This window comes from Gymnoscopelus microlampas (assembly GCF_963454915.1).
Source record: "Gymnoscopelus microlampas genome assembly, chromosome: 21".
NCBI classification, from domain to species: Eukaryota; Metazoa; Chordata; class Actinopteri; order Myctophiformes; family Myctophidae; genus Gymnoscopelus; species Gymnoscopelus microlampas.
Genome location: NC_139958.1, coordinates 27780504 through 27797261, shown reverse-complemented (window position 1 = coordinate 27797261; position 16758 = coordinate 27780504). Strand labels below are relative to the sequence as shown.

The 16758-nt window shown below is 39.0% G+C and overlaps 1 protein-coding gene across 3 annotated transcripts in view; it reads left to right on the top strand.

Annotated features, from left to right (window-relative positions):
• LOC311037018 (protein unc-13 homolog B-like) overlaps positions 1–14057 on the top strand; it is a 93196-nt gene extending 79139 nt beyond the window's left edge. For 2 of the 3 annotated variants that reach the window (XM_084046056.1, XM_084046058.1), the window contains 10 exons: positions 5481–5569; positions 5986–6132; positions 6716–6839; positions 7541–7594; positions 8789–8866; positions 9262–9409; positions 9945–10001; positions 10305–10397; positions 10836–10995; positions 11964–14057. In XM_084046056.1, coding sequence (XP_083902182.1) covers positions 5481–5569; positions 5986–6132; positions 6716–6839; positions 7541–7594; positions 8789–8866; positions 9262–9409; positions 9945–10001; positions 10305–10397; positions 10836–10995; positions 11964–12249 — 1236 coding nt within the window. In that variant the 3' untranslated portion in view covers positions 12250–14057. The remainder of the gene's footprint in view (positions 1–5480; positions 5570–5985; positions 6133–6715; positions 6840–7540; positions 7595–8788; positions 8867–9261; positions 9410–9944; positions 10002–10304; positions 10398–10835; positions 10996–11963) is intronic. The other variant, XM_084046057.1, reaches the window with a different exon arrangement.
• The last annotated feature ends 2701 nt before the right edge of the window (positions 14058–16758 follow it).

Here is a 16758-nt window from a genome sequence, read left to right as displayed (position 1 = left end):
AAAAACAAGCAGTTTTTGTTGATGTAAAAACGCTTCTGGTATACTCGATTAATTGAAAAAGTAATCAATAGAATAACCTCTAAGAATATAATTATTAGTTGCTGTCGTAGTTTATAGCATTCTATTAATAATTTATGGGATGACGTCTCACTCTCCTTATGGCTTGGACAGCAGGTCAGACCAGAGGATCAGGAGGAAAAGTCTACGGTTGGTATAGAAATCAATCGGATGTTTTTAAGATTACAGCTCCCTCATTCCAGAATTATTGAGGTATTCTCTTTTTAAGTCATATTGGGCTATATAGCGAGAGAGAGAGAGAATGAGAGGAGGTGACATGCAGAGCCAGACTGAAACTCACAACATAATGGTTAGTTCTGTGGTTTTGGTACAGTACTGTGCATGTGCTAACTGGTTGAGACTCCAATGCTTCCAGGAAAATATATTTTCAAAAAGGTGTAAACTGTGTAATTGCACAGTGTGGACATGAGCGAGCTGCAATTTAAAAGACACTTAATAAAGCTAGTTTATTAATACGTAAATGTAGTCGATCAAGCCCTGCCTAGGATACTTCCCTACTAGAATCGTTTCAAATCCTGAAATACCTTCAATTCATGTTAATATGGCACTGACTGACTTTGATTGATTAATTTTCCATTCTTGTTGTCCTGCGTGTGGAAAGCTGGAGTGGATTCATTTATTATGTATTAGATGGAAATCGTCCTTCTTAACCAGGCTTGCAGTGGTTATCACTGTTGCCTCACAACAACTTGGCCTTTTCTGTGTCCAGTTTGCATGTTCTGTTTAGTTTTTTTTTGGGGGGGGGGGCTGTTGTATGAGATTAAAGATTTTGTTTAAATATAGAAATGAGTTTTCTGTACCTCCTCCAATTTTGTCTCTTACGTAGCCTCTCCTCCCCTTGTATTCTGTTACTAGGTATTATCCATCGGGTTTTATTGGAGGTGCTTTAGGAGTTGATGTTAGAACTAGAAGCGACTTGGCATTGACAGAGCTGCAAGCCAGTATTATCACCTGCTCAACAAGCTCAAACAAAATGCTCTTTTTATAAAAGTTGGTGCTCTTCACATCTGTCACTGTCTGTCCTTGTTATGTTTTTGAAATGGTTACATCACATATCAAACCTATTGAGCTTTTTTTGTAGAGCCCGAACTGATATATACTGTAGCTTTGGCTACGTGTTGGCCATTATTTTAGTTTTGTGATGACGTCGTTATAGGCAATTATGCAGCCAATATGTCCCCATTTTAATCAATTTTATCCTGTCGTCATAGGCAAAGTTTCGGTGTTCAAAAATGTCATATACAGTATACTTAATTTAAAAGTGTTCTGTCTGTTTGTGTTTATTCCTGTTTGTTTGTTTTTATTTGTTCTTTTAAGTTTAATATTCTCAAAAAGAAACTTTAATCAAATCAGAGTTGTTCAAATTGATTTAGCAAAACATTGGTCAAAACATTGATAGTCAGTGGGCTAGAACTCTCAAAACTCAAATTGGCATTGGAGAGTCATAAGTTCATCACTCTGTGCTGGAGTTGAAGTTGAAAGGGGTGCAGGTGTGTGGGCTCCTGTGGAGCGTTGCAGAGACAGATCAAATGGTTGATGTGGAAATGATCAGGAAGCCTTATGAAAAAACCTGAGTGAAAGAGAGATGGGGGGGGGGGGGAGTCAGAGAGAGATGGACACACAAAGCATGAGTGATAGCAGGAGAGAGTTTATACTTCCGTGCACTGGTGTTATAATTGTTTTTGTAAGCTCATGACGTAAGCGCCATGACCAGACGTCAACGATTAATGATTTTATTTCCTTTGTATAATTTCTATCTGAGGGTCTGGTATTGGAAACTTGCTGTGATTTGAAGTGACCAGAAAATATATTGTGTTTTCAATAATACTGTTAGATTTCATTATAGTGGTACGGGTCTACCTTTAAAAGTTTGTTTTGTTTTATTCTTTTGTGTTTTTGTGATGTGCTTCACTCAAAATAGTTTGAGGAGGTTGAGGAAGAAGAAGAGGAAGTAGTAGATGAAGGAGATAAAGTAGAGGTTAAGGTTTGTGTCTCAAACATGCGTTGTTTTCCCACCATCGTCACTGTTCTACCCTGTGATTGTTCGGTATCACTGATCCAATCTTCCCGTAGAGTAACTTCCCGTAGCAAAAACGAAAAGCCATTTTCCTTGTGTTTTCCACATCAGTCTCAAAGTGGGACTCGACCCCATTAGGGTTGGTGTCTTTGAACATTAACCATCCTCTGTTTTCTTTTTTTTCCTAGTCATCTGTGGTGAATTTCAAGCCTACGCTGACCTTGTTGTTGTTTTTACCCCACCTCATTCTTTAAACCAGCAGCTTGCATCTTTAATAATCTTTAAAATATCTGCTGAAGAAAACAAGAGAAACAATTTCTCGTGTGGGCTGGCAGCTGAAGGGCAAGAGATAATGTGGGGACACAAGCCCTGAATAAAACTAGGGCTATTTTCTTTGTTGGCTGGGGTCATTTAAGTTTGTTAGTCTCTTTCACAGATGGATTAATCTTGATGGTTGGAGTTTTTAATTCAAGTTTTCATATGTTAGTCATGTATTCTGTTTTCAATAATACTTTTGGATTTCATTATAGTGGTACGGGTCTACCTTTAAACGTTTTTTTTTGTTTTTATTCTTCGTGTTTTTCTGATGTGCTTCACTCAAAATAGTGTGAGGACGTTGAGGAAGAAGAGGAGGAAGTAGTAGATAAAGTAGAGGTTAAGGTTTGTGTCTCAAACATGCGTTGTTTTCCCACCATCGTCACTGTTCTACCCTGTGATTGTTCGGTATCACTGACCCAATCTTCCCGTAGAGTAACTTCCCGTAGCAAAAACTTAAAGCCATTTTCCTTGTGCTTTCCACATCGGTCTCAAGGTGGGACTCGACCCCATTAGGGTTGGTGTCTTTGAACATTAACCATCCTCTGTTTTCTTTTTTTCCTGGTCATCTGTGGTGAATTTCAAGCCTACGCTGACCTTGTTGTTGTTTTTACCCCACCTCATCCTTTAAGTTTAAACCATTAAGACCTGAGGCCGATTCTACAAATGCCTTCCAAATCAGTACTACTTACTGTCAAGATTTTTCAAAAATCTTAAAAAATAGTAGATGCACAAGCTCTCATTGCGGCACGAAGTGATGTGTTGTGAGCTTGTATGTCTGCTATTTTTGAATAGTCAACGATGAGTGTTCAACCAAATCGTGTAACAATTACACAGATGCTTCCCCGGTTTTAATGGGTTAAATTTAAAGCACGTTGCTGTCACTCAGTGCCAAACATAATTATATTTAAATGTTCTGTTTACCATTATCCTTTTATTTATATTTTCTTTCTCTACCTGTCTCTTGTTCTCAATAGACAGACAAGGAGACGGTGGGTTGCTTCATATCAAAGTGTCCAAATCTAGCACACATGTTGTGCTAGGGCTGTACGATTATGGCTAAAATGATAATCGTGATTATTTTGCTTGAGTGCTAGTTTCACAATTACATAATTAGGAAACCTAAAATAATTAAGATTTTTCCATTAACTGTGCAGCCCTAACATCTGCTATTCTTTAAAGCAACCTTTTGAATTGCCTCATGTTGCTGAGATGCAAAGATCCGAAATGCTGAAATGCACGCCTAGTCTTGATTCTTGCTTACCCTTTTCATTGTGAAATAGTTTCTAGAACATAATTAGTTTGACAGCTTATGATCAGTGTTTTTGTTTTTGTTTTTTTGTTCTGTCTTCGCATAAAACATTTCTTTTGCATAAAGATGGATGCATCACTAGAAAAGGTATGACTTTCCAATAGAGGTTTTATACAAGGGTGGTGAATGTAAAAAAAAAAAAAAATGAAGTAAAGGTAGATTGCACCAATAGTGGGTTAATTCAGAAGGGTGGTAATGTAACTAAAACTAATTGCAGATTATACCAACAGAAGAAAGGTTTTACACACACACACGCACGCACGTACGCACGCGCGCGCGCGCGCACACACACACACACACACACACACACACACACACACACACACACACACACACACACACACACACACACACACACACACACACACACACACACACACACACACACACACACACACACACACACACACACACACACACACACACACACACACACGCAGTCACAAAAAACCTGCAGACACAGGTGCATACACACAAATTTGTGATATTGTGTTTTTATTTTTTAACTATGTAGCTCTTCGAGATTCCCTGTGAATGAAACTTGCAATACAAATACAATGTATTATTAAACACATTGATTGAACTGTACACACACAAACTAATACACAAACATATTAGTACATAATAACCTGAAGCTCTCCTTTTGTGTGTTATAGCAGAACATTCTCTCTGTCCTTATTTATACCCTTACCTTGTACTCTGCACTGACACTCTATGAATCAGAAAGGCCAATGGAGCATTAACTTAAAGAGCCAAATAATGGCTTGGACTAGCCCCAAGCAAGGCATTGTTTGGGTGAGGCTATTAGTACCTGGTGTTTGACTTGTTGCTGGGCTGATGCCACAATCGGCTTTCCAAAAGAGTAGATGTATTATAATGAATCCTATGAAGCAAAAAAATAATATTATATATATATAATATAATATTTATACATTTATAATAATATTCTGTTCCATATCATTCAGTAAATGCAGTAAGAGAAAATGTGATGACTGGCATGATTAAGGAAATGTAGACGTGTGATCACAATGCAATAATGTAGGTTACTGGATCTGTATATTGTGATGTTAACTTTGAACTAATATTGCCCAGCATTAGTTACATTAGGTGCCATTTTGAATCCTTCAGTTTTTTACAATACCCCCCTAAACCACCTCCACCCTGTGCTTTGTTAGCCTTAGTGCTGTTATCATAAATGTTCTATACTGTATCATATTAAACTATTTTTAAATGTACTCCCCCTTGAAAGCCGGAGGTTGCTGGTGAAAAGGTGGGTTGGTTTAAGTGTGTTTGTGTGTGTTCAGCTTTAAGTATTTTGTGTTGTGTCAGAACCCTGTGTGTGTTGGGGGGGGTTGTTTGTGTGTTTTGAATTGTAACTGTGTATTAGCAGAACAATTGACTAAAGGAGGGAGTGAAGAAGGGAGACTTTAGTGAGTCATTAATTAAAGTTTGTTCTATGTGGATGGACACTGAATTTTGCTACAAAGTCTGTTCCCTATGTCCCTTCTGTCGAAGAATTGCATGGTTATGGTTGTGTATCAAACGTCACCATCTAATTATAATATTTATGATGAATCATAATAGTAATCGTACAGCCAATATCAGAGGTCTTCATATAGGGTCAAATAAAACATATTATTATAATTGTGAAAACTAGTTAGATTTGTACGATTTTTTTATCTCCTGCTGCTCTGACCTGTGATGATCAGGTTCCACACTGATCGAGCCTCTTGTTTGCTTGTGTGTTTCTGTCTGCAGCTGGACACTGAGGCCAGTGACGTGCTGAATTCGCTGCAAGTCAAGCTGAATAATGTACTGGATGAACTCAGTATTACATTTGGAAACAGGTGATCTCTCTCTCCCTCTCTGAGTGTCACATTATGCACAGTGCTGCACACATGCAACAAGTGTATCACACGGTCTCAGACATGCGAATACACACACACACACACACACACACACACACACACACACACACACACACACACACACACACACACACACACATGTTATACTTCGGCTATTCAAAAATAGCCCATCTACAAGCATCTGTGAGCTTGTAGATCTGCTATTTTTGAAACATTTTGAAAATGTAGAAATTAGAAAAGATTGTAGATTGGCTTTTCTTATGGAGGTCTCTGCCACAGTATTGTTTCAAACAGGGGTCCACGGCCTAATGCGTATCAATTTGGGGATCCTTGATATGAAAATGTGATTGAGGACCACGGCACTGACATCTTTATCTTCTCTCCATTTGCTATAGCTTCCAGAGCCGAATCAACGACTGTATGAGACAAATGGCCTCACTGCTTTACCAGATTAAAGGACCAGTCAATGACAAAAACAAAAACCAGCTGGAGGCTGATTCTGACAACATGCTCCGCCCACTGATGGATTTCCTGGATTCGAAGTGAGTAAATAAATAAAAAAGTGGGCACTTACAGTATGATACCTTTAGCGTTACATTTAGCCCCGTCTAGACAGGATTAGAATGAGTAGCACAACTGTAAAACAACCCTAAAATCCTGTATTGCCACCATTGGCAAGTTAACATGGACATTTTATCTGGAATTTGGACTCACATTTTTTAGCACATAGGATTGCACACAGTAGTATAACACACAGAAACTTGTCAAGTGTGTTATAATTACGTTCGACATGTGCATGAGTATAATGTTTGTGCAGCTGATGGTCACTTGAAGCAGACCTTTCAAATTCAGCATTGCCGTTGCCCTTAGAACAAACCATTACCCAGTTGTCCAGTCATTCACCTGAAATGGATCCAGCTCAGGTAATTCAGTGTTCAACCAAATCGTGTAATTCACTGCACATGTAGGGTTAATGATATGATTTACAGTATTGACCTCACCTTAGCAAAGGCACTTAAGTGTAAAGAAAATGGTCAAACACAAAATAGATTGTAACAAAAATACACAAAAACCAAAGAAAATAAGAGTCACACAATTTCAACCACACAACACGTGTCTTTGCAGGTTGACACTGTTTGCTGCTGTGTGTGAGAAGACAGTCCTGAAACGAGTCCTGAAGGAGCTGTGGAGAATCATCATGAACAGCCTGGAGAAGACAATTGTCCTGCCCCAGGGCAATGACACCTTTGTACGTTTATTTTATTTGAATCTAGGTGCACAGTAATAGATTAAAACAAAGAGGCTAAATGATGTACAGAATCCGTTTATTGGACATTTCCGTCATTGCAAGTTTTTCAAACGGTTACATACATAACGCATCACTTCGAACCGGGTTGTGAGCTTGTAGATTGGCTATTTTTGCTACTTTTGTGCAACATGTCAAAAGAAAAATCTAAGATGGCTATGAAGTATAAAATAGGACCTTAATTTAAAAAACATACAAATATGGAGATACAAGGTTTTTGCCCGACAGCAGCGATATTTTAGATTAAAGTTCTAAAATGGAAAGAGATATACATTTGTTAAATAAATGTACTGTATGTGCAATAATGAAACACTATGAATATGATGTCATTTTCATCATTGCTTGGCATGGGATGCAAAAAAAGTTTCAATGAATATTTACAGAATCAACATGGTGGTAATACAGGAATCTGTACAGAATGTTAAATTTATGTTCCCCTGAAATTTACACGATACTGCATTTGTTGCTGTCAAAAACAAGATACTAAAACGGATGTTTGTCAGTGTCATGAATCTACTTCATTATCTTGGGCTTTTGAACAATGAATATACTGTAATGTCCATTATAAAAGTTAGTAACCCTGTAACAATGCATCCATACATGAATAATGTCCATTAATCAGAGGTTGACTGTCTTTATTTCAGGGGGCTCAGATCCTCTCTGCTGCCAAAGAACTAGGCCAGCTTTCCAAACTTAAGGTACTGTATACTTAAAAGTAGGCTACCGTAGATGCCACCATGCTTTTTTATGCCTTATACTATATTATACTGTTAATTTCAATTGTATTATAGTGCCAAATCACAACAAGTTCTCTCAAGACACTTAACACGTAGAGCTGAAACATAACGTTTCTCCCCTGAGCAAGCTTTTGGTAATTATTTGTCAATTGACTACATGTACTGTTATTCACCATGTATATAGATTTCAGATTCACTTAATTGTGCTGTGAGTTAAACAATAGTTTTGGATGCAACATTGCAGAACAAACGCAGTAGACCAAATAAATATGACAGACAGACACTATAAATGAAAGAAAGAATTTTTTTATTTTCGTGTCATGCCACCATTTTGGCCCATCCCATATGGGATTATATGACACATTACACAGAAAGAAAACAAGACATTAACAGTCCATTAACAGTCCTGTTCAACAGGACTATAATGCAGCATTACAATACAACCTACTAGAACTATCATCTGATTACATTATTGAATGGCTAGGGCTGTGATGGTGTGGAATCCTTCTTGTGGTGAAAAAGCAGCGTATCTCGGGTGTTTACCACACCTATAAAGAAATAAATACATTGCAGTGATGAGCTCAACCCTGTGGTATTTGTCACATAACTGCAATAATGTGGTTATGGTCTCAGCCCTAGTAGTGGGATGTGAGAGAGGGATCAATAAGTGTTTTACCCGTTAAATCTGCACCTATAACATCTGTCTAAAGGGAGGTTAATACTGTACATTACATTACATTACGGTCATTTAGCAGACGCTTTTATCCAAAGCGACTTACAATAAGTGTATTCAACATAGGTAGGGAACGAAAACTACTAATCACCAGAAGTTTTAAGTACATTTCCTGCAAAAACAAGCAACCAAGAGTATACCTAGCGCTAAGGTAAAAGTGCAATATATCAGCTACCTACTTTCTTAAACAGATGAGACAAAAAATGGCAAAATCAAATGAGCACGAGCTAAAACAAATAAGTGTATCGACTAAACAAGATCCAATAAAACAATACAAAAATAAAACAAGAGTTCGTACAACTAGTTAACAACAAGTAGGCCAGGTAACATGTACCCTACATGTTGGATGAATCAATCAATCAATCTATAATTTTAGTCAGCTGTCTCTGCTAAATTGTTTTCTGATGTGGTTATGCTCATAGGATCACATGGCAGGGGATGCTAAGAGCTTGTCTCCCAAGCAGTGTGCAGTGATGGAGCTGGCACTGGATACTATCAAGGTACATTTTACATTTTACACTATGGTTCTGGTCAAAGCAAAACATTTTAAAGAAGTTTGTGGGTGGGAAACCGGTGAGGATTCCTGTCATTGTTGTTGCACTAGCAACCACTGCTGGTCTCTAGTGCAGCCACCAGCAACGTCAAATTTAACCTTCTTTGTTTTCATGTACAGTATACAGTATGTGTATTCTTTCAATCTATTTTGTGTTTTTCACAGTCATTTCATGCTGCAAAATGCAAATGTGTTACTTAATTTATTGAATATTATATTATATATATAATTCATGCTATGTACAGTAAATCAATGTATTATGTTATGAAAGTTGCAATGCAAACAAAGGTTTATCTACTTCCTATCTCACTTTCTCTCTGTTTTGTATATATTTTCTTACAGCAATACTTCCACGCTGGAGGGAATGGGCTGAAAAAGGCTTTCCTGGAAAAGAGTGCTGAGCTGTCATCTCTACGACATGCTCTTTCTCTCTACACTCAGACCACAGACACCCTCATTAAGACCTTTGTGACCTCACAACATGCTCAAGGTAATACAAATGAATTTTTGCTGCCCTTGATCCATATCTGGACACAACAGTGTTGTTTTCACAAATGTTTTTGTTTTTTCAAAATCTAATTTGAAAAACAAAATCAGAGATTTTTCCAAAAGTAGTGAAAATAGCTGATCTACAAGCTCACAAAGCATTGTTTTATTCCATGTTTTAATTTATTTTTATACAGGTGAATCCCATGAGATACACAATCTCTTTTACGAGGGAGCCCTGTTTAGGGTAGCAGCAGTACAAAATGTTGCAAATTACAAAACATTAACATTTACATAAAAAGAAGACCACCCCATTGTGAGCTTGTAGATCAGCTATTTTCACTATTTTTTAAATGGGTTATAAGTATTTTTGGAAGTCTGGGTCCCAGGGTGATACTGAATTTCTCTTTTGGGTCTCGAGCTGAAATGTTTGGGAACCCCTGCTCTAGAAATGTGTATTTAAAGTGTTCCTTATAACTCAAAGGTTTTGACACATTGCAAATGTCTTCTCTCATCTCTTGTGCTGCCTCATGTGCCAGTGCACAATGGGAAGGGTATTAGGTATACTCCCACCGAAAAAATACAGCCCAGCAGGGGTAGGTTACATGGAAACCATCTACCAACAATCCTATTCCTGTCTCAACTTTGCATTCCCTTTGTACAATATCAGTCCCAAAACCCTGCCACTGGTAGATAGGTCTACTCAACTCTATACTAACCCAATCCCTCCTGTCTACATACATACTCTCTCTCCTAGTTTGGTACCAAGCATGTATACTCTCTTCCTATTTGTTCTGGATTATGCCTCATTAAATGCATTTCTATTATCTTACTATAAGTGTGCTCTATGGAAATTAACTGTGGTATCTGCCTTCATGCTATATCTGTGTTTATACTAGGCTCAGGAGTGGACAACCCAATTGGAGACGTGTCCATTCAAATTGATTTGTACACCCATCCTGGGAACGGGGAGCGCAAAGTTACTGTCAAAGGTAAGTTGTGCATATTTAAATAAACAAGACTAAGAGTCAAAAAGCAAAGTGCTAGCAGGGAAATGTTGTCGAAAGGGTGGTTCGTCCCACAATCTGCATATTAGAATAGGATATGTATGCAATGTTGACATTATGGCCAGAGGATGACGATATAGGAAAGATCATGGGATCCCCCTGTTAGATTTTTGAAATACCTTTTGTGCATATTTGCCTAATAGATGCAGTAGGATTGATCAGGACATGGCTTTCCAGTCAGTAGATTTGGAGATATCTTGTCTTAGTAAAGTGATGGACCGACAGAAGGATGGATGAACCGGCATTGTTACCCTCACAGCTTCGCCCATTCAGGGATTAAAAGTGTGGTATTTTATGTGGAAAATGTTTCTCTCTGTAAAGTTTCACTGTACCTTATGTCTACATGTGTGTGTCCCCTCGTAGTTGTGGAAGCCAAAGACTTAAAATGGCAGACATCTGGAATGTTCCGTCCCTTTGTGGAGATCACCATGATTGGACCGAACCTCAGCGACAAGAAACGCAAATTTCAGACCAAGTCCAAGAACAACAGCTGGGCACCCAAATACAACGAGACCTTCCACTTGTATGTCAAGCAACCAATATGAACCTTTTTCAAACTCACAAATATACATGCTGAAAAAGCTTTTTCAAAAAAAGAAAAACGTATGATTCATTTATTGTTGTTCAACTTTCTGCTTTTCTCATTACCTTTTGTTATTCAGTATCTCATGATCATTTTTGTTATATCAAAGGTAGGGGTAAGTGATATTTTTGTGTTAGAACAAAAAGTTTTTTGTTAAAAGGTTAAAGCACTATATTCTGCTAGTAATCATTGCTATAGAGTGTTTGTTCAGTAGCAGGGGTCTCCCCGGCCCGCCAGCTCTTTAATGAACAGAAAAAAATACATTTTCAGATGGGTTGCATAATTTCAGCCAATCAGGAGAGAATACCCATTTATCAGCAATTTGATTTATAGTGTTCCAGTTTCAATTGTATCTGCTCATTTCTTTGTGTCATCACTTTCACCAATTTCAGTTGTTTATTCTGTTTGAGGTTTCTATCCCGATTGGATAAAATTGGTATCCCAACCTGAAAATGCATTTTCTGTTTAATAAAGAGCTGGAGAAACGGGGAGACCCCTGTTACTGAACAAACACTTTATAGCAATTATTACTATCACAATATAGAGCTATTTAACGCTTATTTTAACCAAAGAAAATCACTTACCCTACCTTAACAAGAGCATCTATTAAAATACTGTTATATTAACAAGAGCTTCATTGGAACACACATAATTGTTTTTCCATTTCCTGAAAAGTAGCGGTTTTGGACATACAAGACTTCTGCCTGACAGTGACGATACCATTTGATGATAGACTGGACTACTTACTGTAGACAATTACACAGAGTGCATAATGAAGTAGATAACTGTAATCTGTTTGTTTGTGCAGTGTTTAGGTTAGGGTGGAGAGTTTTCAGTGCGACACCTCCACATAAAGGTTGAATGATTGAATACATGAACATAAACCTTCCTCCTTTTCCCTTTTACAGTGTGTTGGGAAAACAGGATGGATTTGAATGCTACGAGCTGCAGACGTGTGTGAAAGACTACTGTTTTGGCCGTGCCGACAGGGTGGTTGGCTTGGCTGTCATACAGCTTAGGGAGATCATGGAGAAGGGCAGCTATTGCTGCTGGTGTCCGCTGGGCCAACGCATCAACATGGACGACACAGGCTTCACCGCCATGAGAATCCTCTCTCAGCGCCACAATGACGAGGTCGCCAAAGAGTTTGTTAGGCTGAAGTCTGAGACACGGTCAGCCGAGGAGGGCAGATGAGGAGTGAAAGAAAGTAAGGAAGTTGTTTTGGTGTCTCACTGGGTGAAGAACAGGCGGACTTGAGTGGAGAGATTATCAGCTCTGTCAACTGGGGACTTGTTTAATAACTTTGTGGCTTTTCTGCTGCAGACTTTATGGCTCCCAGCCTTGCTCACAGGCTCACTGGCACACCGGGTAATTGAACACTCATATTTCTGCTGTCCTCTCCTGCCTTTGCACGCTTTGATTAGTTAGCGTATTAACACACTATCATGTGGACTGGACACCAAACTCCATCATCTATCTTTCCATTTACTAGCCGTAGTGACTGTTACTCAAGACATTTCTCTCCAGGCACAATGGGCATGCCCATGGCTTCATGGGAACCGGAAGTGTATGGTGGCAGACCCTGCCAGAGGGCCGTGAACCACCTGCCCCCATCCTCCTCGCGTTCTTCTGCAACTAACAATCAGCCCCATGTGTTCAATGCCTTACTCTCTGCAAACTGTGAATGTGTGAAGTTGGACAGTCTTTTGGAAGCTGTTTTCTTTTCTCTAGCTCCAACGTGGTTGTTTTTTTGTTTTGTTTTGTTTATGCCCCCCCCCCCCCCCATCACCACCCCTGTATTTTTGGTTTGAGTCAATGTGAAAATCCAATGTATTTATCTTACGTTGCAATATGATGTATTTGTATGGGAATTTGTACAGCTGAGAATAGGGTGGTCCCATTGTATAGTTTCACAGCATATCAATTTAGCTGAATTCAGTGCTGAAAGTAAGTTATTGTTCTCATTGGTCTCTTGTTTCTAAGTTTTCATATGTATTGTTGATTTTTTTATATGTGTGTTTTGGTTTTAAATGATGGACTCTTGGAAGATAAGCCCCTGGGGCTAAAAAAGATCCATACAAAATCAAATCAAATGTAGACCCACCATGACTTTGAGGTGAGGTACTGAAAAATCAATCATTATGTTAATTTGTGCCTTGCCATGTAAGGTCTGTATTCATGACCCTGACAACTGCCATTCCCCTTTTTTAATCTCCTAAGGGATTCCCTAAAACCTTAAGCCAAGAAAGTTGAGATGGGATTCTGTTCCATTGCTAAATGAGTGAGGAGATTTATCATAATGTAAACTATAAAAGGACCAAAATCATATAAGCAGCATTGCCCATTAATGTATAGTTTATAGTTTGTATGTATATGTTTGGAACAAGTGAATCATTGCTTGTATAATCGCAATCACAACAATCCCAACTTTTGGTATCCAAACTGATGTGACCATTTTATTTTACTTAACTTTTTTTATATGTATGTATTTTGTCTATACTTGTCTACAGTGTTTACTGTTGGGAAAAAATAATTATATACGGTATATATACACACACACACACACACACACACACACACACACACACACACACTATTTGCACAGTGAATATTTCAATGAGCTGTTCTACAGTGTTATGCAGTGTTGGAGAAACTTGGTTTCAACTGCAGTTTACTGTAAATTCCAAAATGAGACATCCCCAGTTTGACAGCTAGTCTATAAAATGCATTACTGGTAGCTAAAAATAATTATATAATAATAATAGACATTGTCTTTTTTTTAAATATAATGAGTAATGGATTTCAGGTATTTTGGTTTTTGCTTTCCAAAATGGATACAGCGTTTTGGAGCCAAACTCTCTTCAATTTTAGTTGATGTACAGGAGATAAAACCTGGGGTTTACATTCATTTTATTATATTTGACTTTATTCTGTTCAGTGGCCTTATTTTGGTGAAAATAGAAAATGTGTGTGCATATTTTTAACTGTTTTTATCTGTGTATTCCCTTAAAAATAAATCTGTTTTCTTGAAGTAACTCTTTATCTGTGCAAAAATGAAAACCAATATTTAATTAACTGACAGCCTGCTGGTAGTAGCTTTGCCTGTTTCGGATAGAAGCAATGCGGGCCTGGGGCGGGGTTTACATGGGATGGAGAGAGGTGCCTCATTTGAAACACTACTGGTCGTCCTAATTGCCCTTGTTTATTGGTAAGTAATTCACTACGCAGGTATTGTCCAAATCTAGCCTTTTTCCAGCTTGTGTCCCATGAGACAAACCATCTGGAAGAGGGTCCGTCTATCAAGATGTCTGTCTTTCTGTCTGTCCGGGGCTAATTTCGCACACCACTGGACCAATCATCGGCAAATCTCTTGTGCGTGATGCCAGTAGGGCAAGGAAGTAAACCCCAAAATATTGTGGGCTGAAACTTTGCCCAAAATAACCTGATGTTAAGTGGTCGTGATTTTATCTAGTTGACCATTGTTATCGCTGTGTCAAGGAGACTTTTAAGCTCTTAGCTGTGTACAAGAGATTGTAGGTTGCCTGTGCATGTTCCAGCCAGTGCAAATAAATATATAAGCAGCTGGGCACAGTTTGAAATACATGTGGATTAATCTAAATGCAAAGCATATTTTGATGTCTTAACTTAACACCTTATGTCTTTTGCCATGTTGGTGATGCGCTAGGCTAGTGGTTCTCCCCAGGGGGTCCCGACCCACTGGTTTAGTGGTTCTCGGGTGGGAGCCAGGACCGCATCGACGAGATGAAGGAGGTGCCTCGCGACGCCACGTTTGGCTGTCCCAGTCGACACTGCCTTTGCCGATCCAGAAACTCTATGGACCTCCCCTTTATCCCACGTCTATCTCTATTCCCCAGTCAGCAGCGACTGAAAATGCCCTCTCTGCCCAACTTCCATCCCGCAAAAAACGGACAATTGTGTTCTTATGTAGACGCTCAGCCAAACCGGATGCACCGAATACACTCCTAGACTCCGCAGTGGTGGACAGGTAATTTCCCCCTGCACCACCTGAGCGGGCCATGCTAAATATCCCATGGCTACTGAAGGTATGTGCGTGCGCGTACACACACACACACACACACTTATCTGTATTTTGGGTGGCATTGCTGGATCCTAATCAAAACTTGTTGAGTTCTTCCTGCAGGATTTGGAAATTGTATCCTTAGATATCAATGTAATATGCTCTATTTAATTGGTATCTTTCATAATCAGAGGAATTTCATATAAAAGCTATGCAATAAATAGCATAACATTTAAAACATTTCCAGAATGTTTTCTTATATTCTTTTACATTTAAATATCCAAAATTGTGTATACTTGTTCCTCTCTTATACCCTTGGGAAGCTTATCTTCCTAAGAGTGAATGATATATATTTTCATTAATTTGTATCTGTATACAAAATATACTTTAAATATATGTACTGCACATGTATGCATGTGTGTGTGTGTGTGTGTGTGTGTGTGTGTGTGTGTGTGTGTGTGTGTGTGTGTGTGTGTGTGTGTGTGTGTGTGTGTGTGTGTGTGTGTGTGTGTGTGTGTGTGTGTGTGTGTGTGTGTGTGTGTGTGTGTGTGTGTGTGTGTGTGTGTGTGTGTACCTATGAACTGCATGGAGGCAGGGGAGCGTTCAACTTTTTGAGATTGTTGTAAACTTTGTCTTGCACATACACACTCATCTGTCAGTGGGTCATGATGAGGTCTCTGGGTCTACAGAGCACCCCTTTGTTCTCAGACCTACGTATTAAATTCCATCTATGAACAGCACTTGCATTTGATGTCAACGTCCCTCATTCACTATAATCTGAGAAACACAAAAACAGAGTTTTACATTTTAGAATGTAATCTGGCTTTGGAAAAATGTACAAAAGGGTATCTTGAATTAAATCCAACTGAAATTATAATAAAGAGAAAGGTGCGCCTCACTTTATCTCTGAGCATGCGCACTCATGACAGGGTGTGTATCATACCTGAGATCCTCTGACCTTTCATTTCATAGCCCTATTGCCAGCTCTCATTCGCTAGAGTCAGTCCCCGGAATTGCCATTTTACTGCCCACTCCAGGCTTGTCGCACCATCGAGGTCCAAAGATCGCTCGCTCTCTGTTTGCTCAAGCCATGAGCTGTTAGACAAAGGGGGATCCCTCTCTTCCTGTACCTGTACTGTTGTTACCGCTCACAGATCTGTCACAGCCCTGCCGGTTCGGCCCACTGTCCCCCACCTGACGAAACCTTGAAGGACCCCTCTGTACCTCTGGACTAGCTCTGCATCACTACCTGAGTTGTCCATGCCGAGACACCTGCTCTAGATCCTGGATTTGCTGTAAGTGAGAGAGGAGAGAGAGATTTCCCTGTATGTATATTTGTGTCTGTGTACAGTATGTGTGTGTTTGCGTGAGGACAGAACACAAACAACTCAGGGATCCCATTTCATTTGGACATTTGGAGGTAAGCATGTGACTTTATACCCTCAGAGCTCAGACAATGATATAATAGCAGTTATATTGCACTGTTGCACCCTCAGATCTTCAAAGATATACCTGTGACATACTTGAAAGTGATCAATCAAAAGTTACGGCCTTGTGGGTCAATAACCTGCAAAATAACAAAACAAAAACAGTCCAACCTTTGTTACACCTTTATGCATGTGAGATGAACCCATGTGGCCCTCAAAAACAAGAAAACATAAACT